Genomic DNA, 26919 nt, shown 5'->3' on the forward strand with positions numbered 1-26919 from the left:
ATTCTTCGGAAACCAAAGAAACTCCATTAGAATGCTACACTCCTAATACCTCCTATGCTACAGAATCCTTATCTAGACGAGATAGTCAATTATCTAGCAAAGATACAACAATAGAAACGTGACTACGTCGGTATGACTAATATTGTTATGATGTAACATGTTTTTGATTCTTAAAGGGAGATAAAATAACATGTCATAGTAACAGAGAACTAGATGAAACTGTACATATGAATTCATTGAATAATAATCAAAGGAGAAAAACAATCATTGATTACTTTATTACCATTTATTATCATTTCAAGTATAAATCTTTAATACAATTCTTGTCCAAATTCTGTTAAAAGATTTTCCCAAAATTTGATTTCTTCATCGTCCGGTGCCTGTCCAGTTTTCAATTCATTGCCGATGTCCAAATAATCCTGGTTCTCTAAGGTGTATGGAGTCCATACTACGCCGAAGGAGTCATCTGGAGTAGGGTTGCTGAAACAAACGTAAAGCAATATTTATTATTTGACTAGCAAAGCTCCGTTTCGCCCCCATTGATTTTCCGTCTTCCTGTGTTTATCTTGACAATTTTCCTAAATTGTCTATGCTATAAACCTCACGAAACTCGCGATCTTTCCAACGAATGCAAAACCGTGGAAATCGGTTTGGGCGTTCTGGAGTTATAGCGTCAGGAAGGAAAACCCTTATAGACTTATTTTTATATTATAGATAGAATGGCAAGAAAGGCAAAGTAACTGTCAAGTGGTATAATTTGCGTGAAATCATTGTTATACCTAAACACTGTTGTAATAATAAAAAACATACGTTATCTAGAGACTATAATAGCAGTAGTAACATATTACACTCACCCATATTTAGCAAAATTAGTCCAAAGTTTAGTCACTACCTCAACCTGTTTGAATTCTTCAGAATTCATGTCCAGTATAGGCTCTTCTCTGGCACTAAACAAATACGTTAAATCATCGGAATGAGCCACCATTGGTTTATCTCCAACAAGATGGCCTACTCCCATCAGCTCAGAAGCCCTATTTAGTTCTGTGTGACAAGTGAACTTGTACAAATATATCTTGTTCTTCTTGGAACGGGCGCTCAGCTTAATCCACCTCATGGTGGGAAATACGAATACATCCATTGAATAAAAGTCTTTTAAATTCTCCCAGTGGTCTGGTATCTGAATTTGTTCTTTGAAATAGTACTCCTTCAATCTGTTGCCAAGCTCCAATTGGTCATTAGTGGACAATGTGAGTGACATTGGATATGACACGAAAAATTGTGGGAAGTGTTTGGCTTGTTCTAAACTTTCTTTGTAGTCACCAAAGACAGCTACGCTCATTATCCCTTCATCCGCTGTGTATCCTGTCATAATGTCAACTCCTTCGTGAATACCGTTCGACACTGCATCGATCATGTCTCCGTAGAAGAATCGCTCGTTGTTCCCAAACTGTTTTTCCTCAACCACACTAAAGAATACCTCATTATTTGTTCGTACTTTTTCGGAATAAGTTATTGGAACTTTGACTTTTATTAAATTCTCCAAAGGTTGTTGTTTTAGAAATTCGTAAACTTCTTTAACATCATCAGAATAGAATCCTAATTTCCTTGCTAACGCAAAGCCTCTTTCACGAGGTTTGTATGATTGAGCCCAGTACGAGACACTGACACCACTCTGAGCTATTGCTCTCCGGAATAGTCCCTTGGACATTGGTGACATCAAGTGGTATGTGACGCTGACACCACCAGCACTCTCACCGAATATAGTTATATTGTCTGGGTCTCCACCGAAGCTGGCGATATTTTTATTCACCCACCTGAGGGCTGCTACCTGATCCTTCATGCCAGCATTTCCAGGCACATCTTCAGTGTCTAAGCACAGAAAACCGAGTACTTCAAGTCGGTAATTGAGAGTGACAAGGATTACATCTTGTCTAACTAAGAACTTCGGACCGTATTCGTAATCGTCGCCGGCACCAGACACTAGACCTCCTCCATGGATCCACACCATTACTGGAAGAGGATTTTCATGTGTGACGTTAGGTCTGTACACATTTAAATACAAGCAATCTTCACTTCCTGACACATGTCCTTTGTCCACGAACAAATCGTACTGAAAGCAGCCCGGTCCGAATTCTTTGGCGCTGCGGACCCCATCCCATGGCTCTGGTGGTTGGGGAGCCTGCAACAATCGAGATAATGACAATAAAACCATTTGAAGATAAAGGCTTTTGTGACAGCCTACACATATACAAAAAACCAACGATTGAAGTTAAAAGAGTAAATATAATACTTAGATAGGTAGACTAAAATCACCTTAAACCTCAAATCTCCGAGCGGGGGCTGTGCGTACGGGATTCCCTTGAAGCTGAAATAGCTACCACCGTACTCATTGTGCTCAAGCTCACCCTCTAGCACACCGTCAGACACTCTCACTTGTACCATCGCTGACGTGTCACCCAGTACCACACACAACAAGGCTAGACCTAGTAGTGCCGACATCATTACCCCACGTACAAAAATATCAGTCTTATAATATTATAATCAGATAATACAAGGTAATGACTAAATTACATAACGAAAATATGTCAGCAATAAAAGAGAGAGGGGACACGCTACTGACATCGAAAGACGGAGACCCGACTATAAATAGTAGATGTAATACCCAAACTTTTTGATAAACCTGATCGTTATCATCTTGTTTTTAGTATAACAGAGATATGTATCTCACGTAAATATCGATAGCATGATAAATCCAACAAATAGGTACAACTATAGATGAGCAATCACTTCAAATAGGTATCAACATAGATTCTTTTTGATGATAACTCTGACTCATTTCAGTGTGGGAAATTTAGTATTGGTGTAATCTCTCTGATTATTGTCATCTATATCAATTTAATAATAATTAGCAATAATCAAGACATTGATTGTCTCGACAGTGGCAGGTGTGTGGTAACAAATGGGAATTTCCGACGCGTCGAAGGTTTATGCAACTGCGCAGTGCAAAAAATTACGTGAAAGGATAGGCAAAGTATCATTACTAGAGACCGGATAATATGCATTTGCATATTTGCATATGCATTTGCATATTTAAGCGATTTTCAAGGCTAATAGCATATTTTTACTAATATCTAGTGATGATGCATATTATTGCTATAATTTACAGTAGGTATTTTTCGAGCGTAGCGCACTCGGCAGCCGCGCGTATTTTGTTTTGGTAGGTACTCAAAAAATGAAAAAGACAAATGATCGATGATGAATGATGAATGAAAATATAAGCGCAGTTAGTTTCTGCCCAGTTACCTCAGTAGATGTATATGTTACATGTTACTGTATCGATTAACATCTATCAATGGATAGTTTTCTATAAATGTATGCTGATTTTTTAATAAAAAAATATAAAACTTAATAGCTTTTTTTAATTTTATCAAATAACAATAAATTAAAAAGATACATACATAATAAAGTAAAACATAAGACAAGTATTTACTAACAAAATACTTAAATCTAAAGGAATAATATTTACAAAACAAAAAAAAAACTCATTTAATGTTGCATATTCTGTCAGTTTTCGTGCATATTTTAGGCATTTTTCATGCATATTTGCATGCATATTTCAAGCTTTTTATGTTGCATATTATCCGGTCTCTAATCACTACTCTTCACAATTTGACCATTACATCGTAATTGAACCACCAAACCAAGAATTACGAAAATTAAAAACTCCACTATTAATACACTTAACATATTTGATCAAATAGTCGACTAATATGAGGCATCCGAAAGCTATAAAACTACGACCATATCGATCGTATATCTCACTCACACAGCGACACAACGCAAGCATTGTTTCACGTCGGTTTTCTGTGAGGCCGTGGTATCACTCCGGTCGAGACGGCCCATTCGTGCCGAAGCATGGCTCTCCCACACTTAAATTTTGACGTTAATGAATCATCACAGGAATCACAACAGCATATCAGCCACACAACGTCCGCTGCTGACCAGGCCGTCGCCAATGACTTTCAGTGCGGCCTCAGTCTGCTATTACAATTGTGTCAGAATGGTCGATCACTGAGCAGTGCGAGAGGGACGGAGCTATACAACCTACATAGCTCCGTCCCTCTCGCACTGACACAATTGTAATAGCAGACTAAGGCCCCAGGTCGTCTGGTTGGAAGCACCAATACTGAGTTGTATTAGTCCAAATGGAATACTAGGTAATCAGGTCCCCTTTTTCCACGCAATTCAATAAAGTAACAATCTTTTATAATATTTCAAAACTGACTCTGTCTGTTTGTTTGTCCTTTTTTTCCAAACCGGGAATGAATTGATTGATTAATTTTGACAATTTTGATTTCATGACTCAAGAGTGAGTATTGGACTGACATAGAGGACATCTTGGTAAAAGCTGACTATAAAGAAGTTACAAGTACATCTGGACTGTCAACCAATCGAACACGCTCCTTATCAATAAAGCAAAATGCTTGTATGTTGAAAGTTCTATTAAACTTTATGACAAGTAACAGCCTCAGACACACATACATAGAGGCAGTAGATAGGCCGCAAAACAGAAAAATACACAAGGACGAATACGCAGGTAAAAGCTAGTTTAAGTTAAAATGAAACAAAATTTAATTTGATTTGAATAGCAGACTAATAACACTTGATTTATTTTATATTTAGTTCATTCTTATTGTTCACAACGGTACTCTTAGCAATACTTTTGAATATTCGTTTAATAATGTTTCGAAGTCATGCAACAATATCAACAATTGCGACCGAAGTTTCGCAAAACAATCGTCTCGACGAAGATGTTCACAGACTGTTTCACCCTTTCAACTTTCTAATGACTCTCTTCTGCTCTAGAAAATTCCACATCAGACATAATCACATAGTTCCAAATGGGAGGAAATTCACTGCAATATCCATTATAGTTTTTTCTGTAATGAGTGTCGTTCATACTTATAGAGTGTTCAAAGATCTAAGTGAAATGATTTCACAACGCAACGAATTTGTTTTAACTGTGTTTGTCATGTCATTATTTCATTTATGTTATGCATCTGGCTACATTATCACCTATGTGTCTAACATCATATTCAATAAAGACAACATTGCTTTCGTCTTATTGTTCCAAACTGTCCACAATAGCTTTGATAACGGTATAAGTATCAAGAGTCTCATCATCTGGAATTGGATCTCCATTTTCATCTTTCTGGCATACAGTATTCCCCATTTCTTTGTGATAATTTCTTATTTCTTAGTAATTCAATCTATGTATCAAATACCTGAAAATGTTTTAAATGTTTTCAACGAAATACTATATATAGGTCTTGATATCAACTATGTGTATACGATCCGAGCTCTTGCGATGTTAATCCATTATCAACAAGAATGGAACAAAGTTATTACAAGTAGTAGTCAACAGCGGTTTTACAAATTGCATTATTCTAAATTATTTGGAACATATCAGAATATTATGAAGACTTTTACTGTGTACAAGAAAGTTTCACAGTTTTTCGTAAGTTGTTTTGATGATCATCAATCCTTCTATGCAGTGGAGCAACAGCATGATACTGCGGTCGATCTTCAATCCCTTTATACCCAACCACTGCCAGCCGCATTGTAGATTTCGTCGTAACGGTAGAAGTACCGTACTCTTCGTTTGCTTAAGCAGAGTCTTCTCTAATTTAACTTAAAATCACAGTTTACTCACGTATTGGATAAAAGCGCTACTATCTCATTCGAGTCACAGAGGAACTCTTCATTATGAGCAACGTGCACAGACACGGCATCGTCGCGCAGTCTACTCTTAGAATAGTTAATAATACATGGTGATTTTAGGTTATTTAGTATGTCTCACGATACTTAGTAGTTATTATAAAACTAGAGCCTACTACTACTATTTTTGACTATTTGATCAGATCAATTTTTGATATAACAAAATTATATTTCAGGTCTTACACAGTACAGCCAATTTATTTATCGGCACAATATTTTACCTACAAATGATACTGTACAAAATGACAAAGGAAAACAAGGTGAGATCAATTAAGGTAATTAAAACTGTATACAAAGTTAATATGATGTGAAGTATCAGTATTACCAACAACTCTTGAAATTCCACCCTCTTATGTGGAGCATTTCATAAGGTTTGTATAATTTGCACGCTTGGCAGACAAGAGAGTTTCAAAAATTCAGGTTGAATTTTTGCCCAGTCTCTGTTATTTTTTTTATGGAATAAGCCGGCAACCGAGCATACGTATCACCTGATGGTAAGCAATCGCCGCCCCCATGGACGCCCGAAATACCAAAGGCGTTACAAATGCGTTGCCGGCCGTTTGGGGGTTAAGAATTAAAGGGTTGTTGAGGAATCGGGGAATGGGAAGATTGGGAAGGGGGTAATTGAGTCTCCGGTAACCTCACTCACACAACGAAATACAACGCAAGCATTGTTTCACGTCGGTTTTCTGTGAGGCCGTAGTATCACTCCGGTCGAGCCGGTCCATTCGTGCCGAAGCATGGCTCTCCCACACTTAAATATTCCCTTGGCTTTTAAGACAGCAATGAGTTATGTTAAGGGTTCCTCAGGGTACTCTTTTGGGTCCCTCGCTGTTTAATCACTTTATCACATAATTCCCTGCGCAAAATATAGTAGAAGTGTTTTTAATAGCAAATGCCAAAATTTTACAAGTTATAGACAATAATACAATAATTATTTTCGTAATGTTGTTTGCTAACTTGCAGTTTCCAGACTGGAAAGTGATCTATCTGACTGTAGTCGGCGTAGTAAAGGACACGGTGTTTGCAGTACTGCCGCATTATTACTGCGAACAGTTCTATATAACTGTCGAGGAGGCGCAGACAGCCTGCATGTTATGCTTGAAGAATGTTAACTGCTCAAGTAAGTATACATATCAACATTTGTGGAGGGTAAGTATTTCATCTAGCGACAACTTGGTTGCGCAACCAAGTGATTGTCAGCATCCAAATCAACGGTAAGAATGTTAATTCTGGTGACTCTTGTAGATACCATGTTCGTACGACTGATCACTAATCATGGTCCTGATGATTTCATCAGACCATCATCAATGACTAGGCCCCCTTAATTCTGATCCGGAGCTGCGGTTTACCTTACCTACCTTGGGTTTACCGGGGCTCTGGCTTGAAAAGCAGGAGTAGGAACGGGCTGGTTTTAGTCAGTAAGAGTCTGACACTCCCTCTCGTCTTTAAGGCGAGAGAAGTCATAGGATGATTTCCACACACACACACACACACACAACTTCACGCCTTTTATCCCCGAAGGGGTAGGCAGAGGTGCACATTACGGCACGTAATGCCGCTATACAATGTACACCCACTTTTCACCATTTTGTGTTAAAGTCCCATGTAATAGGGGGTGAGCCTATTGCCATATACTGGGCACAATTTTTCTGGATGATTTCCCCCCTTAAAAAAATGCCCCTTAATTACCGTTTTTTTCTTAAAACATGTGTATTTTTTACAGAGAGCCAAGAACGTCTGTGTAAGAAGGTGATGAAGGAGAGGCGACTGTTCAGCAAGATGTCTGCGTGCGGCTTGTTCCGAGTAGACGCTCGACTGCCTGTGTCGCTGGCTCTCTTGATTACAAACTACGTCGTAGTCATATTGCAGTTTACATATCTATAGTTTAGCAATAAATCATATTTGTCTTTTCGTTTCGTTTTATTGGTGTAATTATGAGTAAAAAAGACTGTAACGATTTTGGGTAACTCGGGAATTGAACCCAATGCCAAACTTCGGATTAGAAGTTTCGTTTAATCTACGACCGTAGATTTTCTTGATTTACTAATAGAATTACTTGAAATAACATTTTATTTTTAATTTCATATCAAAACTTATTTATTTATCTTTATTTCATTCGTTCATTTTTGTGCACGAAAGTTCGCAATAAATAGAATTGCAGTATGCAATCTGCGAAGTAGGCCCTCTGATCTCAGCACTTGTGTCAACACAATGGGCCCAACTACGCCCCCTTCAGCGACCTAACCGAACTATTGACTCAAGGATATTATGACGTTGTCATCATTACTTACGACTACAGCCAATCCAATAGATGGCAGTGTATCGTACTCAGAAACAATAGCAATCCTCCACATACCGTACTATCAGTAGCAACAAAACTTAAAAGGCGCCTATTGGTAAGAAATATTAGCGAAATAATCCCACTATATTGGGATTGGGACAATAGACCGATATATTAATGAGGAAGAAGTTGATTACGTCATAATTGGCAACTACCAACACATATTTGTACTTATTACATTTTCTTTCCATACTTTTTTATGTTTTTAACTATAAGTCTTTGTTTCTTTGAGACCACATCACTCCGTATTTATTGTTAGCTTTACGCCCGCGGCTTTACACGCACCTTTTTAAGGGATTCTACCCTAATCCCTTAAAAAGGTTCTATTCTGTGGTTACGGGCCTATAGAAGAAGATGTACCATTTTTGGAAAGCTTGGGGTTAGAAAGAGACAAGAAGTAGTACTGTGTCACTCTCCAGCCGCCCAAATAACTTCACATGAAAAGTCATGTCGTGTCGTAAACTCGCTCCGTTGCTACGCGACGAAAGGACAAACAAACAAACACACTTTCCCATTTGTAATATTAAAAGTATGGACGTATGCATTGTCTTCTTAGATACTATACATACAGCTAATTGGTACCTATATTACTAAGCGACTCTTACCTTTTCGTCTAGTGTTACTTTGTAAAACGTCAGTTGTAAGTAAAATATTGTGCGGAAAATTAAATTACTCGTACTTTGTAACATCTAATATGTAATGGTTTTAGATTAAGTCATTAGAGAAAGTACAGAGAGTAGTATGCAAGTAGCTGTCAGGCTGGATCTTGAGCTATCTGTACCCTTAGTACGAGTTTGCTTTACCTTTTTATGGTACAAGCCGGTAAACAAGCAGACGAATCACCTGATGGTAAGCAATGGCCGCCGCCCATGGACACCCGAAACACCAGAGGCGTTATAAGTGCGTTGCCGGCCTTTTGGGGATTACGAATTTAAGGGTTGTTGTGGAATCGGGGATTGGGAAAATTAGGAAGGGGGATAACTGGGAGTCCTGTAACCTCGACCATACAACGAAACACAACGCAAGAGTTGTTTCACGTCGGTTTTCTGTGAGGCCGTGGTATCAATCCAATCAAGCCGGTCCACAAGACATGGGTTTTTCAGGACTCATTTTATCATCAACGTTTAAAAAGGAAAGGTGACATACAGACAGACACAGTTACTCTGTCATTTAGAATATTTGAAGTAGATCTTGTAACCTTGGTCGATTTTATTACATAGTACATAGAAGACATCGATTGATTACATTCCATTCTATTTGAGTTGAGTGTCGTACTCGAGATAATAAAAGTGTCATAGAAATTCAAGTTTAATCGTAAAGCCAAGGATACATATACGGACAAATGTCTAGCGAATAGAGATGAGCGATTTTTCGGATAAATACTCAAAATGGATAATGCACCAGCATCACGAGAGGCATCACAATTGTTGATTATTGACCATAGAACTTGAACAATTGTTGACCACAGAGGGATTTAATTACACCTTCTATAATCATATCCCTTTTTAACCAATGATTATTTACTAGGTACTAATAGAAATCTTTGCTAGTAATCTACCGGCAGAAAAAGTTAGTACAAGCCGGGGCTGCGGCAGGAGCATGAACGGGGTAGTTTGTAGTCAGTAAATACACTACCCTCTCACATCACTCAAGGAAGGAGGTATCATTTAATGATTTTCGCCATTCAAAAAAAGGCAAGGTAAATATTTTTATTTAGTTTATTAATACAGATCAGATTACTACAGTCTAAGATAGTGCAAACTGTAAAATAGCCAGTGTATATGAGGTGAGGACTCCGGCTATTCGCAGGGGCAGTGTGACGTCGACCACGAAGAGACCGAGCCCACTCATCTTCGTGAACGAGGTCACTTGCAACCGCTGAATGTTCTTGCATACGCGTCTCTGGGTATCTGAAGATAAAAGAGTAATTATCTAGCTTTGAGAATGGTTCAGTAGGGCTGATGCCTGATCCGGAGGTGCGGACTACCTAGCGGGTTTACCGGGGCTCCGGCTCGAAAAGCAGAAGTAGGAATGGGGTGGTTTTAGTCAGTAAGAGTCTGACACTCCCTCTCGCCTTGCCCAAAGTGGGAGAAGTCATTCGATGATTTTCACCCCTTAAAAAAGCTTTAAGAATGTTCCGATTCACCACAATATACCAATTTTGAGTATCGGCATTCGGTTTACCACTTTTGTATGAGACCCTTCATTCCAGCAATGGAGAACAGAGGAAAGCAGATGGGACGTCTCCCCTTATTTGGCATTTACATCAGTTAATAGGAAGCCATTAAAGCAGCCGTTAAGAAATTGCTATCGTTAACCTCTTTAACTCGTATATAAGACACAATAGAAACACTGTGTCTCACGTGGATCACGTTTAGGCACACGATAGGTTAAACAATATCCAGAACGTTCTGGTTCCAAATGACTACCTAATCATCTACTTCACGTTCCCCAGTCCTATACAACGTGGCAACGTTAGTTACCAGTGCATCCTCTAGATTGGATCAGCTCTGTACACACACTCGGGATTTGTTCCATGGCTGCGTAAAATCTCTCACTCTCGACACACAGCACTATCTGCAAGGCCACGTTCTTGACCAACCACATCTGTGATAGCACCGCATATACCCCGAACTGGAAGGAACAGAGTTACACTAAATTTGCCTTACTATGTTGAATTATCCATTTCAAAAATGCTTAGGCGTAGCCAGTACCCCCCCCCCCCCCAATAGTTAGCATAGTACATCCCCTGTTTGGCAAAGGTCTCTATGACTACTTATGAATCTGTTTATTACATATTACATAAATATTTTTTTCTCATGTATGAATTAAGCCTTTTTTTTTGGTCACACATTTCATGGGTCCACTTTCTTGAACCCCTCCCGAAACCTGGCTACGCCTATGCAAAAATGTAAATCCTTACAATATTTTAGTCCCAGTGATTTAACAAAGGTATTTATGGTAGCTGATTGCGAACATTAGATCAGCCAGGATAAGGTTAATTTCACATACATATCTTACTGCGACGTATTTGATGCTACTAGGGTTTCAGAAGGTATGAGAAGTTGATGATTTTAAGGGTATAGTATATTAGTGACTATACCAATAGTTACCTTCTCTGGACTAGTCGTGACTATTTGTCTCAATTGCAATAGGATCGCTTCGGTCATCAAGCCGTGGCAGACAGTGTGTACCGTATAATACAGTATCTGAGAATAGAAAAGAATTACTGCTATGTTATCTACTTTACTTAATGAATATGCTACCTAACTGTCATGTAACTGCTATCGACTGCATCATATCCTGACTGACATCCTGGAAGAAAACTATGACACGATTGTCTAATGTCATACACGTGACCAATGTAACTTCCGTGTCTTCTTCTACTATAGATTATAATGCACAAACATTTACTTACTTGTAAACGAAACGTTATCCTCAGAAACTTGTAAGCTTCCAGAATATTTACATACAAATCAAACATTGCGTTCCAATAACAATCAGTATTACAAGCCCCATTTGATTCAATTTCCTTTATCCAAGCAGTAACCAACCGTCTCAATAAACTTAAAATAAAGGAAGCATACACAATGTTTATGTCAAACGTAATACTGGTGTAACTGGAGAGATGATCCCAGCCATTACCAACTACATGAAACATACAGTAATACGCATTGCTAGAAATAAACACACAATTTAAGGCAATTATATAACACCAGTTGGAAACAACAAAAGTCTTCATAACTTTAACATCAATTTTAAGATTTCTAATAACATGTTGGACTTTCAAAATTAAAAACACATTGTTATTGCATTGAACGATGTTGGAGTAGTAGTTTATGATGAAACCAATAGAGAAGAAGATGAAATCGTCAATGTCACAGAGGCTGAGGAGAGAGGTAATACCGATCATTTGGTTTATGGAAGTAATGAGACTGTACAACAAGATGAAGCGGAATATAAGGGCGCAGCTCAGGCCGACGTAGTTGTATGTGTTAGTGTTGGAGACGATAAAGTTGTCGCGGATCGAATACTTCGCGCAGATGAAGAGCCTCTGCATGAGGTTCAGGGGCTGCAGGGCAGATTGTAGCGGCTTGTCCACCACATTGTGTAACAATACTTCTCTGTACGTCACAGCTGGTGCACCACCTATAATAACTTCATTATAATTGGTTTTTGAAGTCTTCCAGAAATATGGTATTATCATATTTGACTTTTAAATGCAGTGTCAGGTTAATATGTTACAGATCAACGAAGAAACTGAACTTTAATGATGAAAATTTAATTTGTCAGTAGCTATTTGTAATTACAGTGTCGACGGCCATCAATATTCCCCAATTAATTTGCAAGTAAGTAATACATGTGTACAATGTACCATAACTCTATCACTTAAACATTAATTAATTTTATTTAACAATAGCTCGCGAGGTGACGTTGGTGTTATTTAGTGACTGAACCTTAGTTAACATTTATGGAATCGTTTTTCGAACCCCCAAATTGATAATTATTAAAACATAATATATTCTGTTAACGTTAACAGAATTATACTAAGGATATAGGTGCATAATTGTATGCCCTGTAATTACAACTACAATCGGGCGTTACTAATATTGCGATAAAGCAGGTAGATAATGATAATTCATTATCTGAATTATATATTCACTGAAGTGCCAATGCACTTCAGTGAATAACAGGGTCGTAGCCAGAGACGCATCCGCCGTATTAATTATACGGGCCCCAACGTGCGTAAGCAAAAGATAAAATTTTCACAGTTTTTAATTTCATTTAAGAAATCACGTGAGTCCAATAATCAATTCCCTTTTTCGCGCGTAAAGCATGCGCGCAAAAGTTGGCAGCTATTAAGAACAATTATTAAAGTCATCATAAGGTCCCCAAAACATGGACTCGTTATTAAAATATAGCAGCAGTAAGTCCAGCAGAGGACACAGTGGAGCATATGGTGGCGGTGTGGCCTGCGTTGGCTGAGCACCGCTGTGTAGGGCGAGGGATGTGATCAGCGATGGTGACCTCTCACATCCGGCTCTGGTGCAGGCCATGGTGCAGAGCGAAGAGCACTGTCGCGGGAGACACTCCTGGCGTCGGCGATCGCGCGATGATCTCCGGCCACCGCAAGTGCGGATAAGCGGACGGCGTGCACGAGTAGCTCTTCCCAACCACAATCAGAAGCAGCGTACGCACGTGTGCCCCGAGGATAGGACCCAGTAAGACTAATGTCCGGCCCGGAGCTGCGGACTACCCAACATATTACCGGGGCTCCGCGCTCCGGCTCAAAAAGCTGGAGAAGAAAAGGGGTAGTTTTTAGTCAATAAGAGTCTAATAATCCCTCTCACCTCACCCAACGCGGAAGAAGTCATTGGATATTTTTCCCCTCAAAAGAAAGGGCCTCAACCCAAACAAATGTTTATATAGGGCCCCGCACAAAGCACGCTACGCCACTGCTTCAGTATCTAACGGAACTGCTATAAATAAAATTGATATCTGCATAAAAGCAGAGTTGCGAAGTAGAGTTGTCGATAAGCATTTACAATTTATCAGTTTAAATCATGGCGCAGATAGCTACGTACGTGTTTTTAGATCTAGAGACTACGGGTCTCCCAAAATTTGAAAATAATGAAACCCGAATTACTGAGTTAAGTATGGTGGCAGTGAAAAGACAACACCTTCTAGACACTCGGCCGGGGGCTGTACCGCGCGTGCTTGACAAACTGTCGATGTGTTTCAACCCTGGAAGATCGATTCAGCCCGATAGCACCAAAATCACTGGACTCAGCGATGATCTTCTGGAGCACAACACACAATTCAACTTGAATGTATTTAATACGATTAACTCGTTTCTACAGTGTTTAGAGAAACCGATTTGTTTGATCTCGGAAAATGGCCACTCATTTGACTTTCCGATCTTGAAAAATCACTTTGAGAAGCTCGGAGTACAATTACCGGACGATATCTTATGTGGAGATAGCCTCTATGCGTTCTATGATATACTTGAGGCAGCTAAAGAGGCAGGCAGTACTGAAGGAAACAGTTCACTTGTCAATATTGATCAGTCCGCAGAAGTTTCAACAAAAAGTGAGGAACAAAGTCCAAATGTTGAAAGTTCACAATCTAAAAAACCTATAACAGAAAATGAAAATTTGGATGGACCACCAAAACAGAAGAAGTTTAAACGCAGGATATATTTTGAAAACAAGCCAAAACCTACCGTGTCTTATAAGCTCAAGGATATATATGAGAGAGTGTTGAACCGTCCTGCAAATGAAGCTCACCGAGCTGAGAATGATTGTCTCATGATAATGGAAATAGCCATTGGTTTAAAAGAACAGTTTGTGGAGTATATGGATGATGAGAAAAATCACTGCAAGTTCAATGAAGTGAAGGCTATGACACCAGGTGTGAAACTGGGAGACTAATTTAGAGCTAATTTAGTGGCCTATGAATTCCTTGCTTAGTGTGCTCTCTAGATTTAATCCGCTTCTGGGCTCGATTCAATATTTACCTACTTTATATCACTAAGAGTTTGTGCTTTATATTGGCAAGAGTAACTGAGTGTGTTTATAAGTTAAGATACTACGTACCCATATACGTGCAGTTTAATTAAAAAAAGAAGTTAGTATTCGACCGAGTAGTAACTGTATTGCATGACATACATTTATGGAAGCGATTTCCGAACGCCCAAATTAACGCGACACATAAAAACATACGTACGTGACAGTGACAAAAGATAATGACAGTAACGATGTCATGTCATAACAATGAATGTCAAACAGCCAAGCCAACGCCGACCGCCGACGTCATGTCGATCAAAAACACGTCGGGAAGTTCTTTTTGCAGAATTATTATAACTAACTTTCTCTCCATAGTACCTTTAATACATCCTACAGTAATTCTTAACTGCAACTTCAATCGGGAGTGACCAATATTGAAACAAGGAGTGATTAATTATCCAATAGCATTTCAGTCCATGTCTGATAAAGTATGCAGTCTGCATAATGTTGGAGGCAATCGGTAAGCATTTACGATTTATCAGTTTAAATCATGGCGCCGATAGCTACGTACGTGTTTTTAGATCTAGAGACTACGGGTCTCCCACAACTTGATAATAACCAAACCCGAATTACTGAGTTAAGTATGGTGGCAGTGAAAAGACAACACCTTCTGGACACTCGGCCGGGGGCTGTACCGCGCGTGCTTGACAAGCTGTCGATGTGTTTCAACCCTGGAAGATTGATTCACCCAGATAGCACCAATATCACCGGACTCAGCAATGAGCTTCTAGAGCACAACACACTATTCAACTTGAATGTATTTAATACGATTAACTCGTTTCTACAGTGTTTAGAGAAACCGATTTGTTTGATCTCGGAAAATGGCCACTCATTTGACTTTCCGATCTTGAAAAATCACTTTGAGAAGCTCGGAGTACAATTACCAGACGATACCTTATGTGGAGATAGCCTCTATGCATTCCATGATATACTTGAGGGAGCTAAAGGGGCAGGCAGTACTGCAGGAAGCAATTCGCTTGCCAATGTGGCTCAAAATGGTGATAAAGTAAAGAGAGTGCAACTATGTGATGATTCAATAGGTGAACCTTCACCAAAAAATGAGGAACAAAGTCCAAATATTGAAAGTGCTCAATCTGAAGAAGTTATAACAGAGGATTTAGAGAAACATTTTAATGAATATGATGATTTGAAGTTTCAGCAGATAATGAAAGAGCAGAATAATAGGACACCAGAAAAGAAACCCATACAAAACTCATTGACAAAAATCAAGAAGGTGAAACGCAAGATATATTTTGGAAACAAGCCAAAACCTACCGTGTCTTATAAGCTTAAGGATATATATGAGAGAGTGTTGAACCGTGCTGCAAATGAAGCTCACCGAGCTGAGAATGATTGTCTCATGACAATGGAAATAGCCATTGGTTTAAAAGAAAAGTTTGTGGAGTATATGGATGATGAGGAAAATCACTGCAAGTTTAGTGGAGTGAAGGCTATGACACCAGGTGTGAAACTGGGAGACTAATTTGGTGCTAATAGTTTTTTAAGGTGGAAACTAATCCAATGACTTTGTCTTGGGCGAGGCGAGAGAGAGTGTCAGACCCTTACTGACTAAAAACCATGCCGTTCCTACTCCTGCTTTTCCAGACCGACCCCTGGTAACCCGCTAGGTAGTCCGCAGCTGTGCTAGTAGGTGGTACTGTTGTATTTCTACATAATTTTAATTTACTATTATTATTTTATCATATAATTTTTTTATGAAGATAATTATTTTGATAAGTTTTTGATGAAACGTTTAGGAGTTACGTGGCACAAATCATGAGAACAATGTATGTTTAATGTGAAATATTTTGTTAGGTACTTCTTTGGGTTGTATTATTGAAGAAACATTAAAATTTTGACCTATTTGTAACTATAATAAAACCATACTTTGACACAATGGTTATGACTTTAAGGCACCTTTTTTTGTAACTTATTTATTCGAAATTACAAGTAATTATTTTAAACTAAACCTACAGTAAATGAAATTGTCAAACACAAAAAAAAATTGTATTATAAACACCAGGTGCATTTATATGTATTTTTATATCTTTTTAATTTATTGGTCTTCTGGTCAAATGGCAACATGAAAATGTTTTTAATGTATTCATTAAAAATGTTTGTATTAGGTACATATTATTATGTTTTGTATTAAGTATCCTTTTTAATATTTTCTTTTTTATTAATTTTTAAGTAAATGTTTGCAATATTGAATAAACTTATAAGGTGATAATTATGTAAGTATTATACCTGCGGTAGATACATACATATGGATATATTTTGACTGTAATAATTTTTGATCTCTTGATATACCAAAATTCTAAATTATTCTTGAACAAATGAAATGCAACTTTATTTGCTATTGCATAGAGTAGAATATTTTATTGATTTACAATGGTTGTAAAACTCTTGTATTAATATAAATTGTGTAACCCATAATTCTACACTATATGCTATATAATTTTACTATAATTCATGTTTATTTTTTTATCAAAATAAAGTTTTATTATACTCAACTGACTTTCAATTAGTTTTGTACCTATCTTAATATTTGTGAGATTGTGTGTTGGTGTGTATATTTGCCACTCAATCACATCAAAAAGGATTAGGATAATATTTGGAACGGGGAGTGTGTGTGGTTTGGAACAACACATAAGCCCCTTTTTTCCTACAGGTACACAAACAAAGCCGCAGGCAAAAGCTTGTTTATAATAAAATCAATCTATATATTCTTTGATATGCTTGGCAAACCTGAAGATAATGATAAACCCCTCTTATGTAAAGGAGGCCCTTAAGACCTTTTTTTGTGATTGGGGAAAATCAGCCAATGACTTCTCTCGCCTTAGTCGAGGCGAGAGGGAGTGTCTAACTCTTACTAAGAACCACCCCGTTCCTGATACATTTGGGTAGTATCCTCGGTCAAAAATAAATTATTACAACTTTTCAATACAATAAAATATTAAAAAATAATCACACTCTCATTCATAAATTTGATGAACTATTTAATTTTCGATTTTTTCTAGCTAAATTTCTAGAAATAAGTCTGCTATTTGACGTCAAAAACTTATGACGTCATAACGCACTATTTCATACAAAGTTCATAGAAAATATCGTTTTTGACGTTTCGAAAAAAGTATTGAATTTGACTAGTAGGAAAGTAGCCTATTGTTTACATAATCAATACCTACTATTCATTAATTTTTTTTCATTTATCTTGGTGTAGTATTAGTGTCCTACCGCTTTGGCTTCGGCTTCGACCACCTTCGGTCAAAAAAACCATCTTCAGCATAACCTCGGCCGGGTTTTAGGCCGAAACCGAAGGTCCAAGCTACTTTAAGTGTGGGAAAGCCAGGCATCGGCACGAATGGACCGGCTCGACCGGAGTGATACCACGGTCTCACTGAAAATCGACGTGAAACAACGCTTGCGTTGTGTGAGTCAGATTACCGGAGGCTTCCCTTCGCAAATCCCCTTCCCAATACCCGATACCCCAACAACCCTTAAGCCCTACCCTAATTCCCAAAAGGCTCGTGTGTTTTAAATACAATGGGCTGCAGCGATTGCCTGAAATATCACATTGCATGCACGTCTAGACAAGTTCATACGTGTTTGCAAAACAGTCATTATCTCATTAGACTAGATTAGATTAGAAAACTCTTTATTCGATAGGTACTCAAAGTTAGTTAGTACACAAAGGAATTAGGTAATTCATAAAAAAAAAATATTTTTTACAAATAAATCACAAACGTTTATAAATCAGCTTCTATATGAGACAGTATCTAAATCTTTAATACTAAAGTTTTGAAATAAAATTTAATATTAAGTACTTAATTGTAGCTTGTAAGTAATTTTGAACCAAATTAACTACTGAGAGACTATAAACCTACGGTTTCGGCCTCGGCTTCTGCCATAGGTTGTGGGGATTGTCGATTAATCGGCTTTGGCCTCGGCTTCAGCATCGGCCAAAAATAGACCTTCGGTCGGACACTAAGTGTAACCTTAACCTCTGGTTGATGTGCGATAATCTTACTTATATTAAATATAAACCCTAAAGTAGGTATGTGACTGTATGTTTGTTGCTCAATGACGTCAAAACGACTAAAAAGAGAACGGGATGAAATTTGAAACGGATATTATGGTCTGGAATAAAGCAGGCTACTTCTTATTCCAGTATAATTCATTTATTATAGTCGAATACCATTAAACGCTTGCCACAAACCGGGATCAATTCCTAACTTCTATGAGGTCCTAGTACATTTTCCTAGTATCTACTCTTTTAAAAAGTCTTTTACAACCTTTTAGGACTTCTGGTGCTGACGGGTGTGCTATGGGGCTGCACCAACCCGTTCATCCGCCAGGGTACAAAGGGACTCCGTGACGTCACCGCCACCACAGTGCGAGGACAGGTCTGGGCAGAAGTCACCTTCCTACTCGGGAACTGGAAGGTACCTAAATGTTTCATTTATAATGTCAGAAAATAAAAAGATACCCTAATTTAAGTACTAAAAACATTTCAAAAGAAGATTCTTAGTAATCAACTAATCAGTTTGTGGTATTAACATAATTTATAATATCAACTTAACATAAATAGTATTAAAAAAATTGGGTAGGTACGTTAATACGTCACAAGAATCCACCAGAATACGATTCCACCTTTAGTTTTCTTTTTCAAATTGAAATCTGCCAAATACGAATGTACTATTAGGTTGTTTGAGATGAGCTTTCTTCGCATACCGCGCGTTGCGTGTCCGTGTCCCGCTCATTGCGGCAGCAATGGCCCCGTTGCACTCCACTTCGCATGAATGGTCGATCACTGAGCAGTGCGAGAGGGACGGAGCTATGTAGGTTGTATAGCTTCGTCCCTCTCGCACTGCCCAGTGATCGACCATTCTGACACAATTGTAATAGCAGACTAAGGGCCCCTGCTATCGCGCAACGAATGGTATATTTTACACATCATCAAAAGAACACGTAAACTAAGTCAGTTAACTTGTCTCTTTTGATCTGATCTCTCTTGATCCGACAGACAAACTAGATATATAGTTTTGTCGGACTGTACACTAGATTATAAGTTTTTTAACATGTACCTTTTCATAAATAAATAATAGTGTGGACGAGGAAATAGTAATTTATTTGAGGATTGGAGAAATTGTGGAGAGGCGGTTTGGCTTATTTTTTCTGTAAGGCCATGGTATCACTCCGGCCGAGCCGAACTACATTTACTGCATGTACTATTTTTGAACGCCGTGGTAGTCACCGGTGACCGACGTTAGCGGAGGATTTGCCTTCAACAGTTTTCTATTGGCAGTCAAAGACTTAACATGATTTCTTTATTAAAACAAGCATGACAATATCATGTATATAATACACTAGCTACTTCCGCGCGGTTTCACCCGCTCTGCTCGGCTCCTATTGGCCATAGCGTGATGCTTTATAGCCTATAGCCTTCCTCGATAAATGCACTATCTAACACAAAAAGAATTATTCAATTCGGACCAGTATCTCCGGAGATTAGCGCGTTCAGACAAACAAGCAAACAAACAAACTCTTCAGAGTTATAATATTAGTATAGTATAGATGTGTTATGTATGTACCTCGTCAGTACGTGTTGCCGTGGCTGGTGAACCAGACGGGCTCGCTGAGCTACCTGGCGGCCCTGCAGCGCGCCCCGCTGTCGGTGGTGGTGCCCGCCGCCAACAGCCTCGCGTTCGTCTGCACCGCCCTCACTGGCGTCGCCGTCGGCGCTGAGGAACCTCTTGATGCAAGTAAGACTTAGCTATATTTAACAATACTAGGCTCAATCGCACTAGTAGGCGCAATAGCTCAATCGCAATCTCGGCTGTCATTGGTCGAGGATAATACGGTAGTTTCCTATTATATAGTCAAATTGAATCGAAATGTCAAAAACGTTACTTTTCTATGGATTTTGTAGGAGATCGCAACTTATGTCGTCATATTTTTTTGCGTCAAATAGCACAGTTCTGTATTTGCTAGAAAATTTTAATAAATAAGTATATCGTCAAGTTAGTGAATGGAAGTTCGATTATTTTTGGATATTTTATTGTATAAAATTATCAAAATAAATATAGACAATTAAGTTTGACCTAGGAAACCAACCAATTCTCAAAGCCAATGGCGGAAAGCGATCGAGCCCACTTTGAATTGACAAGTTATAGAATGGCCTTGCTGAAGCGGATAATATTTTGTTCCACTACTACCTATCCATTTAGTGGGGAATATTCCGCAAAGTTTTAAGTGTGGGAGAGCCATGCTTCGGCACGAATGGGCCGGCTCGACCGGAGTGACACCACGGCCTCACAGAAAACCGACGTGAAACAACGCTTGCGTTGTGTTTCGTTGTGTGAGTGAGGTTACCGGGCCCAATTCCCTTCCCAATCTTCCCCATCCCCGATTCCCGAACAACAACCCTTAAATTCCTAACTCCCAAAAAGCCGGCAACGCACTTCTAACGCTTCTGGTGTTTCAAGTGCCCATGGGCGGCGGCGATTGCTTACTAGTAAGGCCAGCCGTACACGGACTGCTTCAAGCAGTTATAACCGACTGCTTGAAGCCGCGACTGCGCGATGAACTATAGCCATTCATTCGCTGCCGTACACACGACTGCTCGAGCAGTCGCGACCGCTTCAAGCCGTCAACAGCTTCAAGCAGTCGACGTCTGCTCGATTATCGGCGTGTTTCATAAAAAAAAGTAACAATGTTCTATTTTTTTTTGTGCGGAACACTCTAGATTTTAAATGCTTTTATTCTGATTTTATTTCCAGAGTCTATCGCTGGCATCGTGCTGATCATGCTGGGTACAGCTCTCTGCTGCTTCGAGGACAACAGTTGACGCTCCACGTAGGTAATCACATGCTCTTTTCGTTAAATACTGAAGAAGAAAGAAGAAGATCCAATTATCTTCATATTTTGTTTAAGGTATCAATAAATAGTTACAGGTTCGCCAACCACAATCAAACTAACTCCTTGTGCTGTTAGGTATTACTTATCTTATAGATGAAAACCAAAATGTTGTTAAGTGTTACCTATCTTAGATTAGGGCTTCCTTAAAATGTAAGTGAGGTTGGTGACACCGGGAATTATGTGATAGTAGTTACTATATAATTATAAAAACATACAAACGCGACGTCCTCTGTGAGCGATCTAGAAGCGAAAGCGAGGCGGTGCGGTGACACGCGAATTCAACGCGATGCGGTGTAACACGACTGCTATAAGTAAGCGTCCACAGGCCCGCATCGTACGCATTCCGTATGACGTCGCAGTACGCATCGCATGTACGCATTGCCAATGATGCGGTCCGTACGATGCGGATCAGTGGACTCAGTTGTATGAGTTTCTATACAAGACAAACTAAAATCCGTTGCGTACGTGCTTGTGGTCCTACTTAGGCTACGTGCATGTGAATCGTTTCGTTTTGTTTCTGTTTCCGCGTCCAATTCGCGCGAGTCAAGCCAATTGATCGTGTTCCGTACGGCATCCCAATGGCGGTTGGTCAGATACACCACGCTAAGATTACGACACCGCCTTCGCTTCTAGATCGCTCACACAAGACGTCGCGTAAGCTATGGTCTGCGCAGACGAGAAACAAAATCTTACCAGAAATAAAATCAGTGTTGAATGAAAACTGATTTTCAGAATTACCAATAAGCTAAATAAAGAAAAAAATAATAGATTACATTTCATAGAAGTGTAATAAATTGCAAAAAATAACTTTAGTTTACACCTTTTTTACATAAACAGACTGTCGACGAGCAAACCAACGGATAACGTCATAAATATCCTGCATGATGCATCGCACATGTGAAGTTTACACGTGAATAAACATGGATACAAAATCCCAACGAACAACAGTTGGGCAGAATGCCCGCCAGACAGATCACCTCGCCTGGTCGGAGGATCCTCCTTTTCTTAGAGAACTTTACTCTCTGTTCCCTAAAATATCATTGGGCAGGGCCCATTTGTTTTGTCACAGTGCACAATCACATTATGGCATCTCCTCTTTGTACTTGCTTCATGCAGACCACTGATCGGGAACTTGAGTAACTATAGCAATAAAAACAAAATAATCAGTATTTTAATTTTCCATTTTTATTTTATTTTTTTGTCAAAATGTATTATACAATAAATATTACAAAATAAGAGGCACATTATAACTTTACAAGCGTTTTGTAGGTTTTTTTTAATAGAAGTGTAATTTTAAATGAATTTAGGTATCTTATATTTAAGCAGGTGGGAATGAGAAATGAAATTAGTATAGATACTATATAAACTTTCGCTTATAGAATATACTTCGTCATTTTCTTACATTTGAAGTTAGATAAAGACAGAATATGGTTGAAAAAGCTGAGTAGAGTAATTCAAAATAGCGCACGGTGACTAAAACTTGCCACAGAATGTATAAAACGTTAAAAAATGTTACAAATGCATCGTTAACTACTGCTATTGCTATCGTATTGATTTTTTCCTTAATACTTGTGATGGCGTCTTTTCCTCTCTATTACTATAGGTACCTATAATATTGCTAATGAGCAGAAGTCGGAATTACGTAGAGTTATTAATGTACTTACACTGATTTCATACAGCGAAAGAATGAAGTTGATATGCCTCAAATTCCGAGATTAATTTTAATGAGCAGAAAAAATCCCGTGATATTTAAAATACGCACGACGTTGCCAAACTTACATCAATGACATCGGATGTCCAAAGTTGCAAAATACCAATAAGAGCGATGTTCCCACATTTGTAGTTCGCACAACATAGCTTGTGAGAACAAACGTTCTTATTATTATTTAGTTGTAATATTGTTGGCCACACGGGATTGTCCATTAGAAGTCCCGGGAAGGCCAACATTAATATCAACATTTCGATGCAAGTACATAAATAAGTCTAGCTATTCCGACCGCTGGTATTAAGACACCAGTATTTACAATGGTTAAAAATATATTGCACTTATATTGCGTTTAGGAAAATAGATTATAGTTATAAGTTTTTAAACTGACATGGTCACTAACACTAACATTAGAACTTGAGACGGGATATTTACCATGTTTATTTATGTATATGAGTTTCCGATATTTCGACACTGTTGCAAGCGTCCATGATCACGGATAAACTGGAGTATATGTGGGTGAATGTTTATGAGCAGACAAATCGATCTACTCTCATATCCCGGCTTAAGTTCTAATGTTAGAAAAAGATTATACATAAATACCTATGTGAAAAATTATGACGTCACCAGTATATTATTATGGAAATTACTATGTATACCCTAGTATTGTAACTAATAAAAATAATAGGTAAATGTATTGTGGATGTACAGTTTGGCAAAAAACAGTCTTAAGCGGTGACAGCTGCAACTAAAAATCGATGACATTGTAAACATTGCCTCAATAGTATCTACATTCTGTGACAACCCTTAAATTCTTAACCCCCAAAAGTCCGGCAACGCACTTGTAACGCCTTTGGTGTTTCGGATGTCCATTGGCGACGGCGATTGCTTACCATCAGGTGATCCATCTGCTCGTTTACCGATTTATTCCATAAAAAAGTGTCCTAGTACAAGTTTACTTTACGTTTAACGAAATCGAAACCAAAGCGCATTTGGCGCTTTGATTGGCCGGCTCGAATGAACCAACCAATCAGAACGCCAAACGTGCTGTCGTTTGATCTTGTTGTGGTTAAAATAAACTCGTATTATGCTCTCACTATCTTATAAAGGCATTGTTCACAGGTTTTATTAAAATTATCAACTTATGTTGCTTAATTAACCATTTTAAATTAAGCAACACAAGTTGGTAATGCGATACTAGCGACCTCAATTATTCCATACTATTTTTTGCCAAACTGTTTAACCCATTAGAGAAAGTGGCAGCAACGAAATTATACGTTATTTGGTATCAATTTAAAATCAACTTTAAATGCTTCTTGATACAATTGTATTTGCTATTGATTACAAGAGTCAAGAATGTTTCTTTTTTTCTCTTTCATGAGTAAGTAGTCTCATCCTGCTCTTCGCTGCCACTCCGTCTGTCAATTTAAGAAGGTTGTTTTGTAGTTTATAAAGCAGATACTATAGATAGAATGGAATAAATTATTTATTTATTTAATAGGTATGTTATTAAACAGTGATTGATTAATGCATTACGATGTACTAAGATGACAGTGTGCCCAGTATACATTTTAGATGGTTTCATTGCTTTTAAACGACAGTGGCGCCACCCCTAACAAAGTATACTGGTCACACTATACAGAAAAATTGTGAAATGACTTTTAAAATACGGTTTGTAAAATCGTTCTTAGTTATTGCATTTTTTGCTTACAATTACGTTTATTTTTTAATAATAAATATTACTAAAAATATCTGACTAGTTTATTTTTATTTTACAATTTAAATTGACGAAACTAATTCTAGGTTTTTGGTATAAATTATTAAGATAGTACCTTTAGGTTACACCTTAGGTTTTAAGTTTAACAAGAAACGGAGAGACCTCAAAATTAAATTTTCATCGCTCAAAATTCTAGTTATCCCAAATCCTAACCTAAAATTTACATTTCAAATGAATTTTTAATTTACAATTTAGACTAATTTTTTACAATTTATGTTCTACATCTATCCCTCATGAGCCGAGAAATATACTTCATTATAATTAATTGAAACTGTCACAATATTGATACGTTTTGTTATCTATGACACATTATTAAGACGTCACATTAACACATTGAACGCCGTGGTGGTCACCGGTGACCGACGTTAGCGGAGGATTTGCCTTCAACAGTTTCATATTAGCAGTCAAAGACTTAAATTAACTAAAAATCATGATGAAGAGTCCCTCTGTGATTCGAAACTAGTAGAGCTTTTCTCCATTAATAATACGTGAGTAAACAGTGATTTTTAGTTAATTTAGTATGACTGATAACGTTACGTTACTACATTATTACATTTACCGACTCACAAGTTGGCTAGGCCATTAAAATGATATACGTTTTATATAAAAGAGTCGTCTCCGTCTTGTGTCTACGTAATAAAATATATGTACAATTACTAAGTATATACTCTCCTAATATTTAAAAATAAATTACTTAATTTTATACAACGCATTCAAAACTCTTTGGTACGCGCTAAATGTCGAATTAATGGAAATAATATATAGCATCCAAATTTTTTCTCCGTACAAAAATGTATTCTATTCTGCTACACTTTTGATAGATTTTCGAATGACATGTACAAGTCAATATTGATTCCAATAAAAAAGGAACTTTATCTTACGGCAGTTAAGTCTATAATCCTAAATCCTACCTCGTCTCCTATGAAATATATTTACAAGAAAATGTGAAAGTATTTTTTACAGTACCTATAGCGCAAATGAATATAACCCTACCAAATTCGGTGAGGACGTTGTTACAGCGAACTAACTGCCCCACTCAGAGACATTTAATGATTATTTAAACTATTCCTTAGTAACGATTTTGTTCCGAAAACAATTGCTAAAGACTGGTTTAAGACCATTAAATGAACCTGAGTACGGAGGTAAGTATTCTTTAGTATAATTATATTAGATTAATAGTTAAAATGTGTATTGAATTTAGGCGGGTTTTAGTTAAGTCCTGAATACACAAGATACCTTATTATAAAGCAATGTACACACTCTACAAGTAACCAGTACCTCTACCGTGAGTTTGAAGCAATAGTCGATATATTGGTCGATAGTCGCTAGAGATGACGTAAATTGTTGTATGGCAAATTTTAGTACCACAGGTGGTCACCTGGTCCTGGTCGCCTCTACCGGTCGGTAGAGGCGTTGTAAAGTTTGCCATACAAAAAATTTACGTCGCCTCTAGCGAATATCGACAAATACTATTGCTTCAAACTTATGGTAGAGGTACAGATTAAGCATCTGTAAAGGTGGCGCTGTAGTAGTGCTTATAGCTTTCTATGTAAGACTAGAAATATCATAAATACATAAATTACAATTAGAATATGTATTGCTATGTTCATTTAATAGAATAACACGTAGTTTGGATCCATTGCGGTTTCGCTAAAGTGACAAGACTGACATTTGTGTTTGTGATTTACCCACCAAATACAATCAAATCATTCAGTACCCTTAGTTCGAGTTTACTTTACGTTTAAAGTAATCGAAACGAAAACGCGTCCGCCACTCTGATTGGTTGGTTTATTCAAGCCGGCCAATCAGAGCACCAAACGCGCTCTCGTTT

The 26919-nt window shown here is 38.0% G+C and overlaps 5 protein-coding genes across 8 annotated transcripts; 3 read left to right on the forward strand and 2 right to left on the reverse strand.

The window, feature by feature from the left end:
- Window positions 1–271: 271 nt before the first annotated feature.
- LOC118277499 (juvenile hormone esterase-like) lies at window positions 272–2633 on the reverse strand. Its single transcript, XM_035596324.2, has 3 exons — window positions 2314–2633; window positions 855–2179; window positions 272–480 (listed from the first exon to the last, which is right to left on the reverse strand). Exons 1-3 carry the CDS (start codon window positions 2500–2502, stop codon window positions 312–314), a joined length of 1683 nt encoding a protein of 560 aa, XP_035452217.2. The 5' UTR covers window positions 2503–2633; the 3' UTR covers window positions 272–311.
- A 7227-nt stretch (window positions 2634–9860) lies between these two features.
- Window positions 9861–17896, reverse strand: LOC118277735 (uncharacterized). 2 transcript variants are annotated; one of them, XM_050696148.1, is made up of 5 exons: window positions 16953–17896; window positions 11541–11688; window positions 11236–11331; window positions 10606–10756; window positions 9861–10032 (listed from the first exon to the last, which is right to left on the reverse strand). In XM_050696148.1, the coding sequence occupies exons 2-5, from the start codon at window positions 11604–11606 to the stop codon at window positions 9869–9871; spliced, it is 477 nt and encodes a 158-aa protein (XP_050552105.1). In that variant the 5' UTR covers window positions 11607–11688; window positions 16953–17896; the 3' UTR covers window positions 9861–9868. The 2 variants fall into 2 exon arrangements, with proteins under 2 accessions (XP_050552105.1, XP_050552104.1); XM_050696147.1 differs by lacking the exon at window positions 16953–17896 and having other exon boundaries at window positions 11541–12606.
- On the forward strand, window positions 13612–17852 carry LOC118277393 (three prime repair exonuclease 2-like). Its single transcript, XM_050696152.1, has 2 exons — window positions 13612–14533; window positions 16152–17852. The coding sequence occupies exons 1-2, from the start codon at window positions 13687–13689 to the stop codon at window positions 16169–16171; spliced, it is 867 nt and encodes a 288-aa protein (XP_050552109.1). The 5' UTR covers window positions 13612–13686; the 3' UTR covers window positions 16172–17852.
- LOC126911091 (transmembrane protein 234 homolog) lies at window positions 14553–25062 on the forward strand. 3 transcript variants are annotated; one of them, XM_050696156.1, is made up of 5 exons: window positions 14553–15148; window positions 18988–19130; window positions 20288–20450; window positions 21468–21547; window positions 22444–25062. In XM_050696156.1, exons 1-4 carry the CDS (start codon window positions 15133–15135, stop codon window positions 21533–21535), a joined length of 390 nt encoding a protein of 129 aa, XP_050552113.1. In that variant the 5' UTR covers window positions 14553–15132; the 3' UTR covers window positions 21536–21547; window positions 22444–25062. The 3 variants fall into 3 exon arrangements, with proteins under 3 accessions (XP_050552113.1, XP_050552114.1, XP_050552112.1); XM_050696157.1 differs by having other exon boundaries at window positions 21468–21543; XM_050696155.1 differs by having other exon boundaries at window positions 21468–25062.
- Window positions 15146–17852, forward strand: LOC118277737 (uncharacterized). The gene has a single exon (XM_050696151.1). The coding sequence runs from the start codon at window positions 15179–15181 to the stop codon at window positions 16169–16171; it is 993 nt and encodes a 330-aa protein (XP_050552108.1). The 5' UTR covers window positions 15146–15178; the 3' UTR covers window positions 16172–17852.
- Window positions 25063–26919: the final 1857 nt, after the last annotated feature.

Source organism: Spodoptera frugiperda, chromosome 10 (genome assembly GCF_023101765.2).
Source record: "Spodoptera frugiperda isolate SF20-4 chromosome 10, AGI-APGP_CSIRO_Sfru_2.0, whole genome shotgun sequence".
NCBI lineage: Eukaryota > Metazoa > Arthropoda > Insecta > Lepidoptera > Noctuidae > Spodoptera > Spodoptera frugiperda.